Source organism: Anas platyrhynchos, chromosome 13 (assembly GCF_047663525.1).
Source record: "Anas platyrhynchos isolate ZD024472 breed Pekin duck chromosome 13, IASCAAS_PekinDuck_T2T, whole genome shotgun sequence".
In the NCBI taxonomy this organism is placed as follows: Eukaryota; Metazoa; Chordata; class Aves; order Anseriformes; family Anatidae; genus Anas; species Anas platyrhynchos.
The window spans coordinates 5960892-5979940 of NC_092599.1; the positions used below are offsets into that span (position 1 = coordinate 5960892).

Genomic DNA, 19049 nt, shown 5'->3' on the forward strand with positions numbered 1-19049 from the left:
CATGTTTTCTGTCCTTCAGTCACCTTCAGTGGTACTATTCTTGGGGAATTTCATGCAGTTTTACTACAGTCACGCATTATTCCTGGGAATGCTGTGTGTGGCATGTATTTCACATTGCAATTAACTTACTTTTTAGGAAATGTATGTGGATATGAAGGCTGTGTTCTGCAGTTGACACAAGTATAATCAGAAGTTAATACATGCATGATGAAATGTCTTTCAGTCTACTGTTTACAGTGTTCCAAAAAGGAGGTTGCAACCCATCAAAAACAGATTAGAACAATCATATTACCGGTGATCAAAAGTGAAACGATGAGGGTTCACCTGAGTCACAGGTACTCTACTGAAGTCGTAAGACTAATCATCTTAACAAGGAAAGATGTATTTGTCCCAATTATATTTCAGTCTAAATTAGAAGACTATGCTATCCATTAAAACACAAATGCTCCCTGCTTCATTGCTGTAACAATGGTTTTATTCATGACAAGTATCAGCATAAGCTCAGATATGTTACACAGGAAAAAATATTGAGAAAAAAACCTCCATTCAGCTCTGTTAGTTATGAGTTTGTATTTGTCAAATGGTTTTATGGTTAAATGAAAAGTTAATGATAAACAACCTTTCTGAACTGCTGTTTACACCATCCATGTGCTGGGTGTGACATCCATCTTTAGCAAGTAATGTTTTGGGAGGTAATCTGTATGGATGAGAAAATGAATGTACTATTTCATCCCTAACAAGAACAGCTGCAATGAAGAGGAAATGCAAAAAACACTCAAAATTATCCTTTTCTTTACTTGCAAAAAGGTTACTTTTCTTTCTTTTTTTTTTTTTTTTTTTTTTTTTAATGTTTTCACTTAAACACTATCATTTACTTAGTCTTAAGGATATGTTTATAAGAATTATGCATTATGGCTTTTTTTTTTTTTTTTTTTTAGACTCTACTTAATTGCAAAAACATTACTGATTGTTCTGCATTAAGAAGACCAAAGCATAGCTACAATTTAGCTTTTTATGCATCCTGGGGAAGCTATGAGAAAGGCAGCACCCACAAGTGCTGCACACCCATGACAGATACAGAGAGGAATCTTTGGAAGCCTAGAAGGAATGTAATTTTGCAATTCATTCCTCTCCTTACTTGTAAGGACAATACATTGGGACCAATCCTTAGCTGATCCCAAAGTCCTGCATCCCAAGCGGATTTCCTAACAATAATCCCTATTGGATTTCTCTGAAACATCCACACATACTTCTTTGTATCCCATATTCCAAGAAAGCTAGCTCTTGCTTGCCTTGCTGATTGCTTGGGACCTATTCAATCTACATTGTCTTTGCTTTATATTTACAAACAGGGCGACTAAATGTGGAGACAGTGAATCTCAATACTTTTTATACTTCAAAGATCAGATATCTTCCGCCATAGAGATACACAAAAATCATCCCTTGGTGACTAACATAGACTGAGCATTTGCATGGTGTTTTTGCATTTACCAAATCTAAACAATAAAAAATATAGTAAAGAAGCTTCTCCACAACCTATGTTATGCATTGAAAGTGCTCCTCATAGCATTAAATGATAGTGTTGCATGCAATCCACACACATTATCTGAAAGCTTATATACCTGTTATATATATAAACCTAATGCAGACAGCTATAATAGTTTGTATGAATAGGAAACACTGTGCTTATTGAGCCACAGTCATGAAACTAAAAATGAAATTATATTTCCTCCATCATAATACTGAAGTCAGTATATAACATTTTGAAAGAACAAGCACACAGTAATACCTAGGTTAATATTGGGTACCATACATTATTGCTCAATGCTATCAAAAAGCTGCATCTTCAGATTCTTTATTGAAACATATTGCATTACTTAAATTGTCATGACAAAGACAAAACTGTTCAATTTCAGATTTTCCTAGCACCTCTGTTTTTATGAAATTGCAGATTTTTTTTTTCTAATAGAAGTATAATTTATTTACTGATTAAATTCCAATAAAGGAGATGTTTGGTCCTGATTTTTTAAAAAAAACACATTTAGGAATATAAGTCCTAAGCACTGACAGGAGCATTCTCCTTTGTTCCCACTGATGTCCTGGACTAGGAATAACTCTTGTTTATCCTACTATTTCATTACAAAACACTGAATAAATAATGATCAGCATAATGCCTTCATATAATGTTAAACTTTGCGTTCTTCCACATAGGTGAATTTAATTTGAACTGCTATAAAATTACAAGGGTATCTCATCTGCCGCTCATTTTTCACTTTTTTTTTTTTCAAACTATCATTGTTAATTGCCAATGTGTGTGAATTATTTAAAGTCAACTCTGCATTACTTTTGGATGGATTATCCAGAGTGTGGATTAACTAGAAGCAGACACAGACAAGGCCATTTAACTCATGAGTTTGTTTGACACGCCACACCTGTGTCCACACCAGCCCCCATGTCTTTCCACATCAGTGGAAATGAGGCATTTTTCCAAACTTGTCTGCTGGGACTCACTTTCATGAAACCACGGCCCAGCCTGGGAGCTGTTCTGTGTTAGATTTTATAGCCAGATGATGAGACGCAAGCTACCACGGCTCCGATTTTATGGACTGTCCTCCAGGAGGGCCAGAATTCAGCTTTGGCGTTAATGTACAGGTTTCACCCGTGGGTGAAGAAGGAACTGAGGCACCTCTTGGAGTTCTGACTAAAGTACCTACTAAGAGTCATCTGCATCACAGCAGGGTTTATTAGGGCCTATTAGCATAAGTTCATTTACTATTCCCCATTAATCTTCTTAAAGTGCTTTTAATCATGAAAGAAGGGGAGCAACAGTGCAGTACCTCAGCAGGTGACCACTTGCACATGAGCAACATCAGCCCATGCTACCTAGCTGCCCACTGCTCTCAACCACTGCCTCCTCTACTTCTTCTTCTTCTCCATCCTCCTCCTTCTCCTTTTTCTCCTTTCTCCTCCTCCGACCTCCCGCCCCAGCCCCGCACCGCTACTCCCCAGCTGCCAAGCACCAAGATGTCTCCTCACGGCCCCCCCACCCCTGTCGCCCCTTGGCCCCGTGCCCCGCAGGGACCCAGCCCCTCATCCAGCGCCCTGCCCGGCCCCTCTCCGCCCCTCCGGAGCCGTGAGGCACCCATGGGGCCGAGCAAGCTTCCGCCCGGGGAGCGGGACAGGGCGGAGACAGCGGCGGGCAGGCTGCGCGGCTTAAGATGGCGGCTCCCCTGGCCAAGCAGGCGGGGGCCGTGCTGCGGGACCTGGCGCTGCGATCCGCCCGCTTGCGGGGCGGCTGCCCGGTGAGTGAGGCCAGCCCCGGGGCGCCGAGGGAGGGCTGCGGGCACCGCACCCGGCGTGCTGGGAGCCTCTAGGGAAAGCGCCGTGCTTCCTCCGTCCCTCCAGTCGTTGCTCGCTGGCTACAGAAGCTGCTGCTTTCTCCTCGGTGCCCGGCTGGGGTTGCGTCTTGCAGCTGCCCCGTCGGAGCGGGGCTCTGCCAAGCGAGCGCCCGTTGGTTGCCGGAGGGAGGAGGAGACCTTTGCGTTCCTCCTTCGTGCTCCCCAGGCTGCTGCTAGTCAGGTTTCGGCTGCCAGATGTGCTGAGCCTGAATCCACGCAGTGTCTGTAGGGCTGGAAATAAGCAAATAATCCCCCATCTCTGGAATATGCCCTACGGGGTTGGGGCAGAGCGTTGGTAGCGGGGCTGTGGCCATGGCAATCTTTGGTTGGGGTTAAGTGGCACCGTGCCACCCCGCTCTTTAGGCAGATGAGGGTATCAGAGCATGGCTGTTTCCTTCAGATGGTCTTTGGAAGGCTCTAGCATGGCCTGTTGGTCCTGGGAATTTAGGAGGTACTTTCACTTTCCATAGTGCAAGTGTAGAGTGTATCGATGCTGCTTAACGTAATCCTTTTAATCATTGCTCAGCATGGCTGCAGAATATCCCCTTCCTCAAAATTAAAAATAACTTAAGTATATTAACAGCAGGAGTAGGTGATGCCATGCCTGGAATACATCGTGTATCAAAACACGTGGTGGTGCCCCTCAGGTGGCAGCATTGCTGTGGGGTGCGCCGCTGGGCTATTGCGGGCTTTGCCTGGGTGGCCACAGGTGGGTGCTCGGCCTCCCTCGGGGTCAGGGGTGAGCGGGCGCGAAGGAGGGAGCTCCTCTGAGCAGTGGCAGGAGTTCTTTATTCACCTTGACTGCCGAACAGCAGAAATGCCAAAGATAAAGTGAGATACGTACATTTGAGATAGCTCCGGTGCCTTTGGCAACCAGCCTCTTTATTTTGTCTCTTTATCAGATCAGCAGCTGCACAGGGGTTTACTTGGGTCCACGCTCCTGAGTGTAAACGTTTTGCTGAAAGCAAAAGCCTCCTGAGCGAGCAGAGCTCATTCCTAGCCAGGTCTGCTCCATCGGTGCCGCTGGGGTGCTCGGGTCTGCTGGCATGGGACAGCTGTCAGATAAAGCACTGTGCAGGGCTGAGCATAACTCGTGATGCACATCTTCTTTTGTGCAGATTGTCTTTTAATTCAAGGGAAGTTAGCCAGCTTGGTTTTAAGTCTGAAATCTTTCATGTCCAGCTCTCCTTTTCGAACCGTGGGTGGAATGTTTGGCAATTCATTGCAATTGACTAGCTGATGTAGTGCGGGTCCATTTTGTTTATATGTTTATAAACACAGAATGTGTGTTTGTATTCATGCACTTAAGTATGTATACAAACACATGAATGCTTGTATATATACATTTAAATCTGTTTGCACTGATTAGCAATCCTGTCAGTCCCAACAAGGTGTTTGGTGCTCTTGCTTGCTCCTGCTTTACGTGGTTGAAGATAGGTTTCTGCCATGACTACTTCAGTACCTCTGACTTAAGTCAGAACCCAATAAGGAGCCCAGAGCTAACCTGTCTGGTTTTGTATGCGTCCTTACTCTTTCTGTAGGGCTGTGATCGGAGCATCTTCGTAGGGCATGTCAGCTCAGATTCTCAAGATCAATAGGATACTAAGGTGGCCAACCTTTTAAACTTTTTTGTGCGTTACTTTTGAAATAGAACTATTGTTCTCGTATAATAAATGACACTTTATTGTTTCTGAATTTTGTCAGATAATAAGAGATAATAATAAGTTAATAGATCTACCAAGATCTATTATTAGATCTATCTACGCTTTCTAATCGAACTGTTTTCAAAGAACCCAATTAATACTGTATGACAACAAAGTGTTTTCTTAATTTCAAACTGAAACATTTTTGCTGTAGAAAGCTCTTCATTTTTGCAGTATTGTGTTATAGAACTCCCATCTAAAGTCATCTGCTAACCTCCTCCATCTCAAGACTTCAAAGTACAAACCTTACTCAGTGTACAATTTGAGACCAGATCCTGTGGTACTACAAAGTAGGATGAAGAACCTGAGAGTGAGAGAGGCCTGCCGTTGAAATAACTGTTCTAACTTGGATCATTCACTAATTTTTTTCAGACCAGAAATTACCTTTTTTTTTTTTTTTTTTTTCTGTTTTATGGTAAATAGGCTTCAAGGACGAGAAATTAATCTGTCACAGGATTCTTTTCACAGTAAGGGTCCTCCATACAGCAAGGATATCAGCAAGAAAAAACAGGCTTAAACTTTTAAGTGTTTCTTCTGTGAGCGCGTACTTTATTTCACATTTGCCAAGCTCTAGTTGTGTGACAAGTTGTGCGTTTGCTTAGTCAATTGTTGGTGATCTGGTGCCAGGAGATGGTCGTGTTCTTTTTGCATACTGAGGCAAGACAGTATTGCCTTGATTTGCAGTATTGATTTGCGGATCAGTTTTGTTTCTAATCCAGTGCCCTCTGTTTTCGTAACCCTGTGTGAGCAGATGCCTGGTGAGATTTAAAATCTTTCCTCATAAGCCTTATGACTTATTATTGGCGTGGTGTTTGTACGCTTTGTTGCAAAATTACTTATTTCAAAACTGATTATGCTGTACATAGTTATAATGAAACTTTTTAGTTTTGTAGTTTTGAGAAGTTTGGTTGTATGCTGTTGTAGTAACTGACATGAACAAACATTTTTCTGTGTACATTTATATTAAGAGTAGAATAAATAGTACTTGATCTTATCCAATGAAATATTTTATCATCTTTCAGCTTTGCCTTTGGCTTTTTGCCGTTTTATAACTGTTAACTTTTTTTTTTTTTTACTCCTTTTTACTTTTTATATTCTTGATAGGTTCAATTCTTTGTGCTCTTGGAGTTTAAATCTGACCAAGTGTTTCAAGAAGATAAAAGATAGATTTCAGTTGTCTGCAGTGCATGTGGACAAGCGTATTTAGACCTGCTCTTACTGGAGCAATATTTGTAAAGAGCTGTGACAAACGCTCCAGGGACCACTCTGCAGCAGAATTCAATCTTGTTGGCTAGCAACAAATAGGTTCCATTGAAGGCTGTTTATTTGAATGGGAGTTGGATTGGGCCCTTTGGGAGAATGCTGTGTTTTCAAAATAGCTTCAGATGCAGTGGATTTCAGCGATGAATATAAATAAGAAACAATTAAATCAGAATCATAACAAAATGCTTAAGGTAACTCCAGTTTTCTAATATAGTGAGCAGATACAGCCAGCATTATGCAACCCTATCCTAGTCTTCAAAACCGTCCTCCGTCCTACCGTAACATTTCCAAATTTCACGGATGTTGAAAATATGAGAATAAAATAAAAAGATGGGATGGAACAATATTCCTGTTTTAAAATCTGCTGAACTCTCAATAGCTTAAAAATAGAGAAGTTAGTTCACTGCAGATGCTTTCAGTTCTTAAACTTGAAAACCCGTGAAGCCTTGTTAATGCTGAACAGAGGAAGTTCTGTCTTTGTTTCAAAGGTATCAGCAGTAAGTGAAGCTAATGATCTTCCATGCAACAGGAAATATTATTGAAGTAACTTGCAGTTCGTGACTTTAAAAGCTACTCCAATGCCAGTATTTTTGCTCTTTTCTTGTATTTACGTTAAGTTGTTAGAAGTTGCTGGAAGGTTCAAGTTCAGCCTGTTTCTCTATTTGCCTTTCTTTGGTTGATAGCTTTCCTATAATTTTTAAAGTTTTACATTTAAAGGCAGCAGTACATGACCCTCAGACTTTCACAAATGGTTAGGTGTTTGGTTCAAGTATGCATAAGAAAAACATCTGCAAAGTCCTCTTCGAACTGAAGGCAAAACTGTAGTGCCAAAGCAGAACAGAAGTTTGGCACACTTCTTCCTGGCTCTTCTGTTAAACATGTGGTTATTGAATCCTTCTTGGGGATGGAAATAAAAAATGTAAACATAATGTTAAGACTGGTTTAATTTATTTAAGTAGCTTTAGACCGTTGGATCTTTTGTCTTAGAAACAGTATGGCTCTAGCATAATATTCACAGCATTATCTGGAAGTAGAAAATGATTGCAGCTTTCATTGGCCAGTCTTTGTACTTCATCTGAATATATTCAGGGGATAGGGTTAATTAGGTTGGAAAAAAAAAGACAGGCTTCATGAATATGACACTTGTATGAGAATTATCTGGGACCCCCATGTTCTTAAACCTGTCTGTGGATAAGTAAATCCTTCCTCCCTACATTCCATCTGAATGCCCAACCAGTTCACCTAAAGATACTTCTTACTGTGCTTGGGTATATTTAGGATTAATTAAAGTTTTTGCCATAAAAGTGCTTTTTCATTGATTGGCCTCCTCAGGTGCTAGTTAAGTGTCAATAGACAAACTCTGTTTCCTTTGTAGGTGTCTGGTTTTCTTCTTCTGTTCTTCTCTTTCCCTGGAATATTGTCTGTTTGCGTGGTGTTGGTTTTTTTTTTTTATATGTATTTTGTCTTAAACAACAAGGCTAGTATGAGGAGTGCAGGAGGGTGAAGAAGTTCTTTGGGAATATGGAAGAGTGAGAAGAGTGTTAAGAAACCAAACATTCAGTGTTCCTAAAAGTAGATCACTTTTCCAATGTATTTCCCTCGCTCTTGTTTTGAATGTTCGTTTTCAGCAAAAGTTGGAAATTTAGTGCCTAGAGATATGATTCCTGCGCTGGTCTTGGAGACTCACTTACAGGTAGAGTTCTGGGATTACTTAACCCCTACTGATTTATTCTTTTTGTTGCAGTGGACCACAATGAGTAATGACTAGCTCAGCTCATTATTGCCTCAGGCAGTCCAATCTTTCAGTGCATGTTTGAGACTATAATCTGTAGCTTTGAGCGTATACCCTAAGGATTTTCTTCAGAAAATTCCCTTCTTTAATTTCCTCTCCTGAGGAAGCCAGTTTCTAGCCATCTGTATATCAGAACTGTATGCTCATCTTCCACCTCAGCATTTTAATAAAATACAGGGCACAGACAGAAATCATGTTATCACTGCAACTGCTTATGACAGTAACTTGGAGAATGGTAATTAAACATTGATCCATAATTAATGGTGAGCTATTGATCTTAGTTTAACTAGATTACACAGTAGGTATAGGCATCAAACTATGAGGAGAAGCTGAGATGGAGCATTGTAAAGAAGTCTGTAGTAGCGGTAGTATGCTGTGCTGGTGAACAGATGCTCTTCAAGTCTCTGTTGTTTGGATGTTACTTAAAACAGATTCTAAATTGTAAGCCAAAGCCCTATGCTGATATGGTAATGGAAATAAGAAAATAAGAACCCAATGCTTGTGTTTTTTTGTGTGTCTTTGTTTGTGACACTGAGCTGATAGTGATGTTCTTCTATGATTAATGACTAAATGTTGATTTTGAGGGAATTGGAAAATAGGAATTATTGACTGACTTGTCACTACGCTTGTTTAATCCTCAGTTAAAATATACTGATAGCACACAATACACTTAGTAAATGAGAATTTTTCAGTATCGCTTTTATCTAAAAGGAGCTGGTTTGTTGAGCAGATTTACCCATAATTTTTTTTCTTCCTGGTCTCTTTCTGCCTGCTCATAGGTTTCCTAGACTACGAGAGTCTGTATTCCAAAATTGAATTACCTTTTGTTTTAGTTCTGTAATGATCTGATTAGCGTATAAGCTTAGGAGCCGAACTCATAAAGCTCAAGGCACTGTCCCTACTGGGGACAAATGTGGGTTGGGCTGTTTCACTTGAAAAGTTTCATTTAAGAAAAGTACCTTCTTAACATTTTGTAAGTGCTTCATTATTATTCATTGTAGTTTATTTACCTTGCACATTAGTGCTTGGTGACAGATCAATTTCAGTCCATCCAGTTTGTCTCTGATTTGTGCAGTGGTGCTTTATTGATTGGCCCTGGGGAGCAAAAGTAGTTTAAACTTGCCTCTATAATTTGTATCTTTGTATAATTAATGATTTAGATTTTTGTTTTCTGCTTTTTGTAATAAAAAGGTGTAGATTTGTGGTATTTACAAGGGAGAGACCAAGGGTTATATGCATGTCTTTATCTGTTAAATGAGTTTGTACAAGAGGCATTATAAATGTACAACTTTGCAGGGCTCTTTATGGCTTTGTAGAGTGAACATCTCACTCATTTTATAAAGCTTCTGGCCATTTTGAGTTAATAATCTGTTTGTCTTAAGGCAGAAAAGACACAATACTGACCTTCAGGATTCAGTGGGCATTAACTCAGTTTGGAGCAAGAGTTTTGTTTGTTTGATTACACTGTAAATGGAAGGGTTTTATTTGTCTGAAAATGGATAGATACTTTGAGAGCATCAGTAGCAGCAACTTTAAACACCCATTCGTACGGTGAGCATTTAGAATACTTCTGGAGCAATAAGCAAACTCATGGGAGCAATAACTGGGAAAGATGAAAAATGGCAAGGTATTATAGGAGTAGATAGACTCTGAGGACTATAAGCAATGAGCAATAGTCTCAATTTGTGTCAGGAGGAGAGAGAATCACTCTTACTGTAGTTACTTTGCTTTGGAGCTGAACTCTCATCCACCTAAATTCTTTCTGAGATGCGGAAGTTTTGTAGGAATTGCAAGGAATGAAGAGTTAAGGGAGACTTTCTGGTCGTGTTTGGTAGGATTGTCTGCTTTTTCAAGGCTTTTGACTAAAAATTCTGGAGCTGCAAATTAAAAACCAAGCAGAAATTACTAGTTGAACCCTTCACGTCTCATTTTTCTGAGATCATCCTCTGAGGGATCCATGGGCAAAAGAACAGTTTAATTTGACAGCTCCTTATTTAGTGGCAGCCAAGAAAGCAGTTACTGCCTTGCAACAACAACAAAAAGTTGCTCCTGTATAATATTGGTATGAAAGTGTCTGGGAAATTACAGTTATGGGAAAGATTACATATGCAAATTATAGATAAGTGATAGGTAAGATAAGATACAGATTTCTGTCTATGAAAATTATAGATGAAAGTGCTATTAAAAGCAACAGAATACTTACTATCAGCAGCTTACTTGCTTAGCTTTTTAAGGTCTGAAGATGGCATGAGAAATTTATTTTCACTTAAATTATTTAGCTTCTTCAACCCTGCCATTCCAAACACATTGGAAATAGTGAATGTATTTAATTGAGCTCTTTCATGCAGAGTTTTGGTCTGGATTTGTTTTTCAGTTAGATGGCTCAGACTGAAATAGTCTACAGCGATGCCATAAATTTAGCGGAACTGGTGTTTAGAGCTTGCTTTGAACATGGTGTGGAAGATGAGGTAAGAACATATGGGATGTGTGGGAACCAGCTGAGAGCCTGTGGGTCGGGATTAGTGGGCAGGCTGCTGTTAGTGGATGGGGCATTGCGAGACCATTGCTTAGCAGTGGGAGGCTTGAGGTGGAGCTGGAATGTCCTGCTTAGTGTTGTGTCATGGAGGAGCCTGGGGCTGGGAGGAGCAGGTTTGAGTCGCTAATCCCACGGAATTGGTGCTTCTCTCCTAATCCCCTCATGCAGAAGGCTCTCTGGGGGTCTCCTGTCCAGCTGCAGACTGGATTTCTGAATACTATGTTCATTACTTTGCGTTCTCTTATGAGCAGCCACGTTGGGTCGACATTAGCTTTGCTGGTGACCTCCGTCACTTAGTGCCTGATTAATGCTATCAGCTCACAGGTAGGCTGTGTTTTTAAAGAGCTACTCGACGATCATGCTTCTGATGAAGGATTGCTCTCCCCTACTCCTTTGGCTCGCTGATTAGCTTTTATTGTACGCTGCGCTTCCCCGTGTCTGAAAGTCTCAATCATTCCAAATGGCCAAGCGCAGGCGGTGAACGCGCCTGCATTTCCAGAAGGCAAGAAATCAGAGATGGCTTTGTTTTAAAGATGACTTAAAATAGACTTTCGCTTGTCTGGATTGTTTGATCAGTGCTGTTAGAAATGTAGAAATACACTTTAAGGTCAGAGTCTTTGATGGTGAAGAGATAATGCTGTTCATGGTGTCCCAAACTTGCTTTGAGATTTGAGGATGACAGCAAGGTGAAATTCCAGTGTGAATAATGGAAAAAATATTAATAAAAGAAAAGACCTGCAAAGTAAGGAAAAATGCTCATAATCTTTGGTTTTCTATTAAAAAGCATACTTTCATTCATAATTCTGTGACAGGTTCTGGTTTCTCTGTGGCTGTGCCCCAGCAGCCAGAAAGCTGTCTTCCTCTTGTTTGTTCCTTTACATTTGCTTCGTATCAATCTAAGTCAAGTAGTCTAATTAAAATCAAGTTGCCTTTTTTTTTTTTTAACAATAAAAGGTGAAGCATTCCGATTTAAACAAAAACTGTGTACCAGTCATTTTTTCGGTGCTTGCAGGTTAGAAATTGTTACTGATTGTTCTTCACTAGTTTGCTAAACAAGGTATGACTTAGGCATGCAGTGAATCTGTTTGTGTAGACACTTTTATATTTCTTTTTCTACCGTTGTGGACATTTGCATGTTTATTGCTTGGGAGTGTTACGCTGCTTAGCGCTCAAAGTCATAATCTTACATGATGACATAATTAGGTAGCATGGAAATTATGATGATTTGGCTGCAAGTATTGAAGAGCTGGAACAAAAACTGTGATTATGTTTCATATTTGCTTCTCTACAAGGAGAAGTAGAGCTCAGACTGTCTAAACTTACACCTTATTGGTGTTTTCCTTAAAATATCAGCGATTCCTAACACGTGAGAAGGTATTCTTCCAGGGCACAGCAGGTGTGAAAAGCTTTTTTGATGGATATGATTACTTGAGTCAAGAGTTCAGGAAAGTTTCTGATCAACCTATTCACCATGCTTTGAGTTTCCTAATTATTCAGGTAGTTTAATTAGGATGAGACATAAAAAATGCATATATCCTTATAGCTCATGGTTGATGGTAAAATATTTTGAGCTATTTTTTCTGAGTTATATTTAATATGTAAAGCAGTTCTTCGTAGTTGCATTAAAATATAATTTAAAACTTGTAAAAAAAATTAGGAAGTTAAACACTTCATAGGGTGAGAGCAGAAATATGAAACTTCCCATTAAGATATTCAAAATAAATGAATATTTCTGACTTATGTAGAAAAGGTAGCACGCTTCCCTATCTGGGTAAGTAATGCATATCACCAGCAGTCTTACTTCATTTGCAAAGGTAAGTAGTATTTTCCAGTATTTTTTTTTGCAACTAATCACCCAGTTGTATATGGCAGTAAGTTTATTTTCATCAGATACTTCAAAGCCGTTATTTTTCAGGTCCAGAAAGTATGCTTCTCTGAAAGCTTTGAAGTTTCAAATAAGCAAAATTGGAATAATCTGACTAAAATTAATTGCTAACGCAAAACAATGCTATTGATAGTATGTTGGCAAAAGGAGAAATTGAGTCTGTGAATTCATATTCTTGGTTCTTTTACCCAAGCAAAGGCTCTTCAAATTGATTCCAGAAATGCAGAGCGTCTGCTTGCATCTTGGGCATACGTGGATGTACAAAGTTTGGTTAAAGAATGCAAGAGGCTTTTTTCAAATGTTTTCTGAAGTCAGCAGGGAGCACATTCCCTACATAGTGCCCAGCTGTTTGCCCCTTTGACTGGTCTATGGGCTTTGTGTTGTTGACATCCTACTTCTACTGTGGCTTTAAATGTGTAATTCAAACCAGAAAGTGTTTGTGTAATCTCGTAGAATAAGGAGCCTGCCATATTAGGGCTCTGTTTTCAGAAGTTGTTAATGATTGACCGCTCAGCTGAACTTTGGTGGGGTTTGAGCATACTCAGCTCTGCTCAGTCAGCCTTTAAATGCTAAGCAGGACGCATTGGAGAACTTGTGTCTAAAATACGCTGTCACTTAATTTGCTGCAATTCCTGTTTTTGTGTTTGTATGTAAATAGAGGCCTTGATGCTCCCCTGTGTCGTGCTGCGGGATTGTGAAGGATTTGGCCATGTCCTCCTTAATTCGGAGGTGAACCTGTGGCTGCCTCGCTGGAACAACTGATGAACAGGCTGGCAAAAAATATGGGAAATAGAGCAGTGAGGTCAGGGTCTGACTGCTGAAGAAGACATCCGTTCTACTGTCTCCTTTGGTATTTGAGGACTGCAGTCCTCAAAAAACCACGTCCCCAGACATGCAGAATGATTGTCCAGGTGGTAGCTGCTAAAATCTGCCTTGTAGTGCACAAGGATGTGGGCTCAGATTCTGGTTTTCTGAGATAAGGAGAACAACTGTGACAGAAGGAGCTCAAGTCTGACCCTGTGCATGTTCCTGGTAGTTTACAATGGAGCTTAGTAGGTGGGAGAGTGTATTTACAGAATAGCTGTCAAAATCCCTGTGTGTAAGCAAGCTGCAAATAAGTCTATAAAGTATAATCATTACTGGAGGCTTTAAATCTGCAATGAGTGAAGGACTTGCTTCAAGTTCATTCTTGTCTCTGCTTCCTTGCATGAGAAATAAACAGAGGGATAAATCAGAAAGCTGAGTTTATAAATGTGATTTAAAGGCACATTGGAGCATAATTGTGTAGTTTCTTTCTTTCTTGAGCTAATGGCCCAAATGAGTTGTGCATTGTAGGAACACCACACTGTGCCGCGGTATTTCTAAGGGAACGCGGAAGTTAAGCTTGGGATCATTCAGTTTGCAGTGGGCGATTATAAAAGGACAAAAAGGCATGCAAGGTAAAAATCAAAAGAACATAAGACAGAAGGGTAAAGAGAAAAATGTTTGGGAACTTTTGGACTGAAAAGGTTTCTTTTAGTAGAGAGCTATCAGGAACATTCAGGACAACTATTGAGGGAGACATTATGGTCTTTTTAAAACAACAACAAAAAAAATTCCAGCCCAGAATGCATTTACTTAAAGGCTGGCAGAGCTTAAATATAACTTGCCATTTTGTCTGCAATACTGTGAGATATTCGGGACATAACTGAGATGCCTCTAAAACAAGAGGGCTTCCTTTTTTATGTATGTATTGTTATGACTTAGATTAAATGGAATAGTATTTACACAGGAACTCTTCAAAGCCAATCTATTTGGCTTTGTAAAGCCAAGTTTCAAAAGGGTGAATAATAGGTGAGCTAGTTTGGTGCTGTCTTCTGGAGTCCTCCGCTATTTGTGGCAAAGTTTAGAGTGCAGCAGAACAATTCTGTTCTGGGTTGGGGCTGCTGTGGAAAGATTCAGAAGGTGGGTTTTAAGGAAGGAGCTGGATGTAGCAAAGAAAGCCTTGACAGCAGGCAGCCACTTTGAAACTGATGGACACGCTCCTGATGTTCCTCCTGTGTGTGATTAAATGATTACAAATTGACAGATACTGGTTTTTCACTCAAGAAAATAGTCACTACAAGCAAATAATATTTTGTTAATTTAGGAACTATTTACCTCATATTCTTAAGAGGTAAAAGGAGAAATTACACATGCCACCCCCTCTGCCCCCCCAGGAGGAATTGATTTGAAAGCTGAATAGCTCCTTTTGTTTGCAGGGCTGTGCTGCACTGCCCTAAATCTGCACTTGGACAATCTTCCACTACACTGTTCCTGGAGCTAGGTTAGAAATTTATTAGTAGCAGGAAAAAAAAATGTGGCATAGGTGATTGTGTGGAAAACACAAGGCATCGTATTCTTTGGAGTGCCTAATCTGAGTCCTTCAAACTGTGCCCTGCAGAGCTCAGTAGTGCTGAGCTCAGGATATATAGCAGAGGGTTTCCCATACAGAAAGTAGTCTGCTAGGGCAGACCTGGGCTAGAAAATGCCTCTGCAAGAGGTTGTAAAGCACGGCAGTTTGTGCTCTCTCCTGGGATCATGAGGTTCAGGATCTCCGGGCATGAGTTCCCATGCGTATGAAGCTTATTGCTGCAGCAGGAGGTCTTTAGGTCCGTGCAGTCCTGGAATTGTACCCATTGCTGAGCTGATCATGACCATTCACTCTACCAGGCTTTCATTGTTCCTTTACATAGCATGCAGTACGATCTGTTTTAATTTGTTTTGAAGTAAGTCAGCCATGCTTTATAGTGCTTTATGGAACTTGTCAATACTGCCTGTGTACCTGTCTAATAAAACTTCAATAAATTAGCATAATTATTAAACAAACAAATTCTCATTCTGTTAGTAATTGGTGACTGCCTGTTTCTCAACAGACAGGTGAAGTCAGCTGGCATTTATTAGTTTCTAGCCTGTTTTATTATCTACAGGCTGGTAACCTGTACTTTATATGCCTTGTTACATCGCATTAGAATAATCACTGTTGCCCGGCGATGGAAGAAAAGGTAGATTTCCTTAAGTAAAACAGATAGGATGACTAAATATATCCTCTGTAGCTTTTCCGTTAAAATAGCTTCAGTTTCTCAATTTGATGTTAATCGTTCAGGAAAGCTCTTCCCTTTATTTCTTTGGTGTTTGTCACCATCTTGATGTTTCATGCTGGGATGTGCTGTGATTCCTGCCTCCCTATCTCTGGTTTGCAGCGGCTCCTATTAAAAGAACCTTGCAACTTGACAAGAGAAATTGGCTTTTCCGTGAACTATGTGGAAATCTTCAGGGGAAGATTTAACTAAGTGCTTTGTTTTGATTGCATGAGCTAGGATTAAAATGATGACACGAACGCCTAATGTAACAATAAAAAATCCTGTTTAAAACCGTAGACTTCTGAACTATAGGTTTTCTGAAGTGTTACTCTTCTCTACAATGAACTGTGCAGTGAATTTGAGTAACTGCTTCAGGAGACATGCAGCTGAGTGGCATGCATGTAGTTTCATGTTGTTCTTCCCAGATTTAGCTTGCAGGAGGTGGTGCAGGTGATGTCCCTGCTCCCTGGGGACGAGGGCAGGCTGCTCTCAGTGTCCTCCTGTCCCCAGTGCCCTGCTTCTGGTGCATCCCTTCTATGGCTCTGCTTCACCTGGTGCATTGGTTCACAGAGTAAAGTGAGCAGCAAAGGAAGCCTCCTGATGGATTTTCTCCTCTTCAGGCTCAGGTGGGAGGGCACAGGAGCTGCTGGTCCCAGGGATGCTGAGCAGAATTGGGAAAGTGCAGCCTTGTAGCAGCAAGCACCTTGGCTTCTCTGTTTCAAGAAATACACGGCTGTTAAAGGCTGCTCGAGGGGTTGTACGGCTGTGTCAGCTGTATAGGGGAGAGCAGTGGTGAAGTCTACACTGATGTCATCTTGGGTTGGAGAACTGCATGAGGCATAAAGGTGTAAAAGGTGTAACACAGCACTGGTTTTCTTGGCTTTCAGGAGCACACAGGGAGCAATTGTTTGATTGCTGAAGTGTGCTGTTATTTAAATGTCACTAAACTGCCTATGGATTGAGCTGATACACTTCTCCTTCAGTGTAAGCATGACTTAAGGGCGGATTAGTGATTTCAGAGAATACAGAATGCTCAGTTTTGAATAAGCTCTTTTGGGTAATTGAAAAACGATATTAAGGCAATGTTGGGCAAAGATTTTCTGAAATAGGATTTAACTTAAGGCTTTGCTATCAAGATTTATTCACTCAAGGTAGCAACTTGATTTTCACTAATACGGACATTTAAGTTGCCTGTTTCACTATTTGGAAACTTTAAATTTGCTTACTTAAATGGAACTTAAAATTTTGAAACTCTTGGCCATGCTCTCAACTGTTTGTCTCATTTTTGTAAACAATTTCCAGTTGAAGTTCTAATAATATTAACTGCTTTAGTACAGGTTTTATAAACAAGCCACCAATTTTTCTACTTTTTTCTTGTGCATACAAAGAGAATTACCTAATTATTTAACATGAACACCTTGCTTCAATGAGTCAGAGCTGTTAGGAGTAGCCAGAATTACCCAGAACAGGCTGCCTAGCTTTATTAAACAATGATGTGGTGGCGTATTTCGTGACTAAAGGTTGGACAAGATGGTCTTAAAGGTGCTTTCCTACCTGTATGATTCTGTGATTTTTTTATAGTTTTTTTGATTGGAATTTGCATCACGTAAACCTTAATTGCAGTGACAGATCTCTTCCTGAAAAGTGAGTGCACGGTTCAGTGGTAGAAAACAGTAAATTGCCCTTGCAGTTTATTGATCAAAATGGCTACAGCATTTTGATTAAAGAACTTGGAAGTGTGGTCTCCTTTTTTTTCCTCTCTTATGAGACTGAGGCCTGCTGCATTTTACTGAGCCAGGTGCCTTGCGTGGTCTATTCTGAGAGGTAAATCAGGGACCCAATCAGGGACTCAGAGGGAGAAGAAGGTAATCTGCATTTATCTGACCAGTTTCAGTGTCAGGTGATTTTAAGAGCTCCATTTCTGTTTCATGTTGTTAATACTGGCTTTCACCATGAATGAAAAGGGAATGTTGGATGTCACTGAAGTGTGCCTTGCTTTTAATATTGGTGCAATAATATGCATTAAGCTAGGTTAATGTAAACAGTAGAGCTGCTCAAATTATATAGTTGTGTCAAGGGATATTCAATTATACCAGAAATCTGCTGAGTGGTGTTTTTGTTATTTTTTTAATAGTGCTGATTGTATTTGGCATTTTCCAAAAGTACATGATTTGGCCTGAAAAGATTTGCTAAGTATTATGTCTTTGAGGTTAGTTTTTTTTTTTTTTTTAGATAAATTGTCTAAACTTGATCACTGAACTTGATGTGGGAAGGTACTTAATCAATGTAAATGTTTAGCCAATATAATTCCACATGGGATTAAGTATGAAATAGCAATTTTTTAAAATAAATTTAGTGGTCTCACCAGGGAGGCAAGGGAGTAAAAAAAAAAAAAGCCGAAACAAATAAACCATGCAAAAAAACATTATGTGTTCAGATAAGGAAGAAATATCATAGTCTAGTTTGAACCTTGCGTTGCCGATGATATTCTTGTTCTGTGGATACATGTGACATGTATTTCTGAGCAGAGTTTGCTTAAGTAGTTAACGTGCAACTTGTACACTTTTTGGTGAATACGAAGACAGCTTCTCCTGTTTTTTTTTGTTTTCTTTTTTTTTTTTTAAAGAAGATAGACACATGCGTCCCATTGTCTTTTGAGTGCCATCTCCAGGGTCACCCTGAAAGATGTTGCACATTGGAGTACCTACCATTGCATATTTTATTTATATATATATATATATATATATATATATATATATATATATATATATATATATATATATATGGACAAAGATACCTCTGTTGTAGTTCATCTCCACTTTACCTATCTTATGTTATTTAGCCCATATTATTCAAATAATGCAAATTGTTTTTTCTTGCCAGCTCCAGAAATGGCAAACTGAGTAGTAGAAGAATCTAATCTGACTGCTTTCCAAATACAGTATTTATGTAGGGTCCTTAGCATTTTATATAAAACAAACCCAAGCAAACAAACGTGTAAAATAAGAGATTATGCAGGTTATGGGAACGATCAATTTTTTTCTCTAGCACTAGTCAATAAACGATTACAATGTAAAACACCTTGTCTTATTAAGGTGGTCAAAAAAAGACATTTAACTTCTTTATATGCCCGTGTCACTGATTTTGGTAGCACTCTGCATATGTGATTGGACCAAACTCACATTATCTGTGTGTATAAAGAAGAAACTCAACAGAAGACTTGTTGAGAACAATACTCAATTACTAGTAACAGTGCTTTCAAAATCCTCATCTGTTTCTACACCTTTGGTCTACACTAGTGTGATTCTGAGTAGTAACCAAAATCTGGGAAGGTGGAGAGGTAAAGGGAGATTGGAGGGGAACACCAAACA

The 19049-nt window shown here is 39.7% G+C and overlaps 1 protein-coding gene across 1 annotated transcript in view; it reads left to right on the forward strand.

The window, feature by feature from the left end:
• Positions 1 to 3144: 3144 nt before the first annotated feature.
• Positions 3145 to 19049, forward strand: part of SUCLG2 (succinate-CoA ligase GDP-forming subunit beta) — a 110763-nt gene continuing 94858 nt past the window's right edge. Inside the window, exon 1 of the mRNA XM_027467515.3 lies at positions 3145 to 3302. Coding sequence (XP_027323316.2) covers positions 3219 to 3302 — 84 coding nt within the window. The 5' untranslated portion in view covers positions 3145 to 3218. The remainder of the gene's footprint in view (positions 3303 to 19049) is intronic.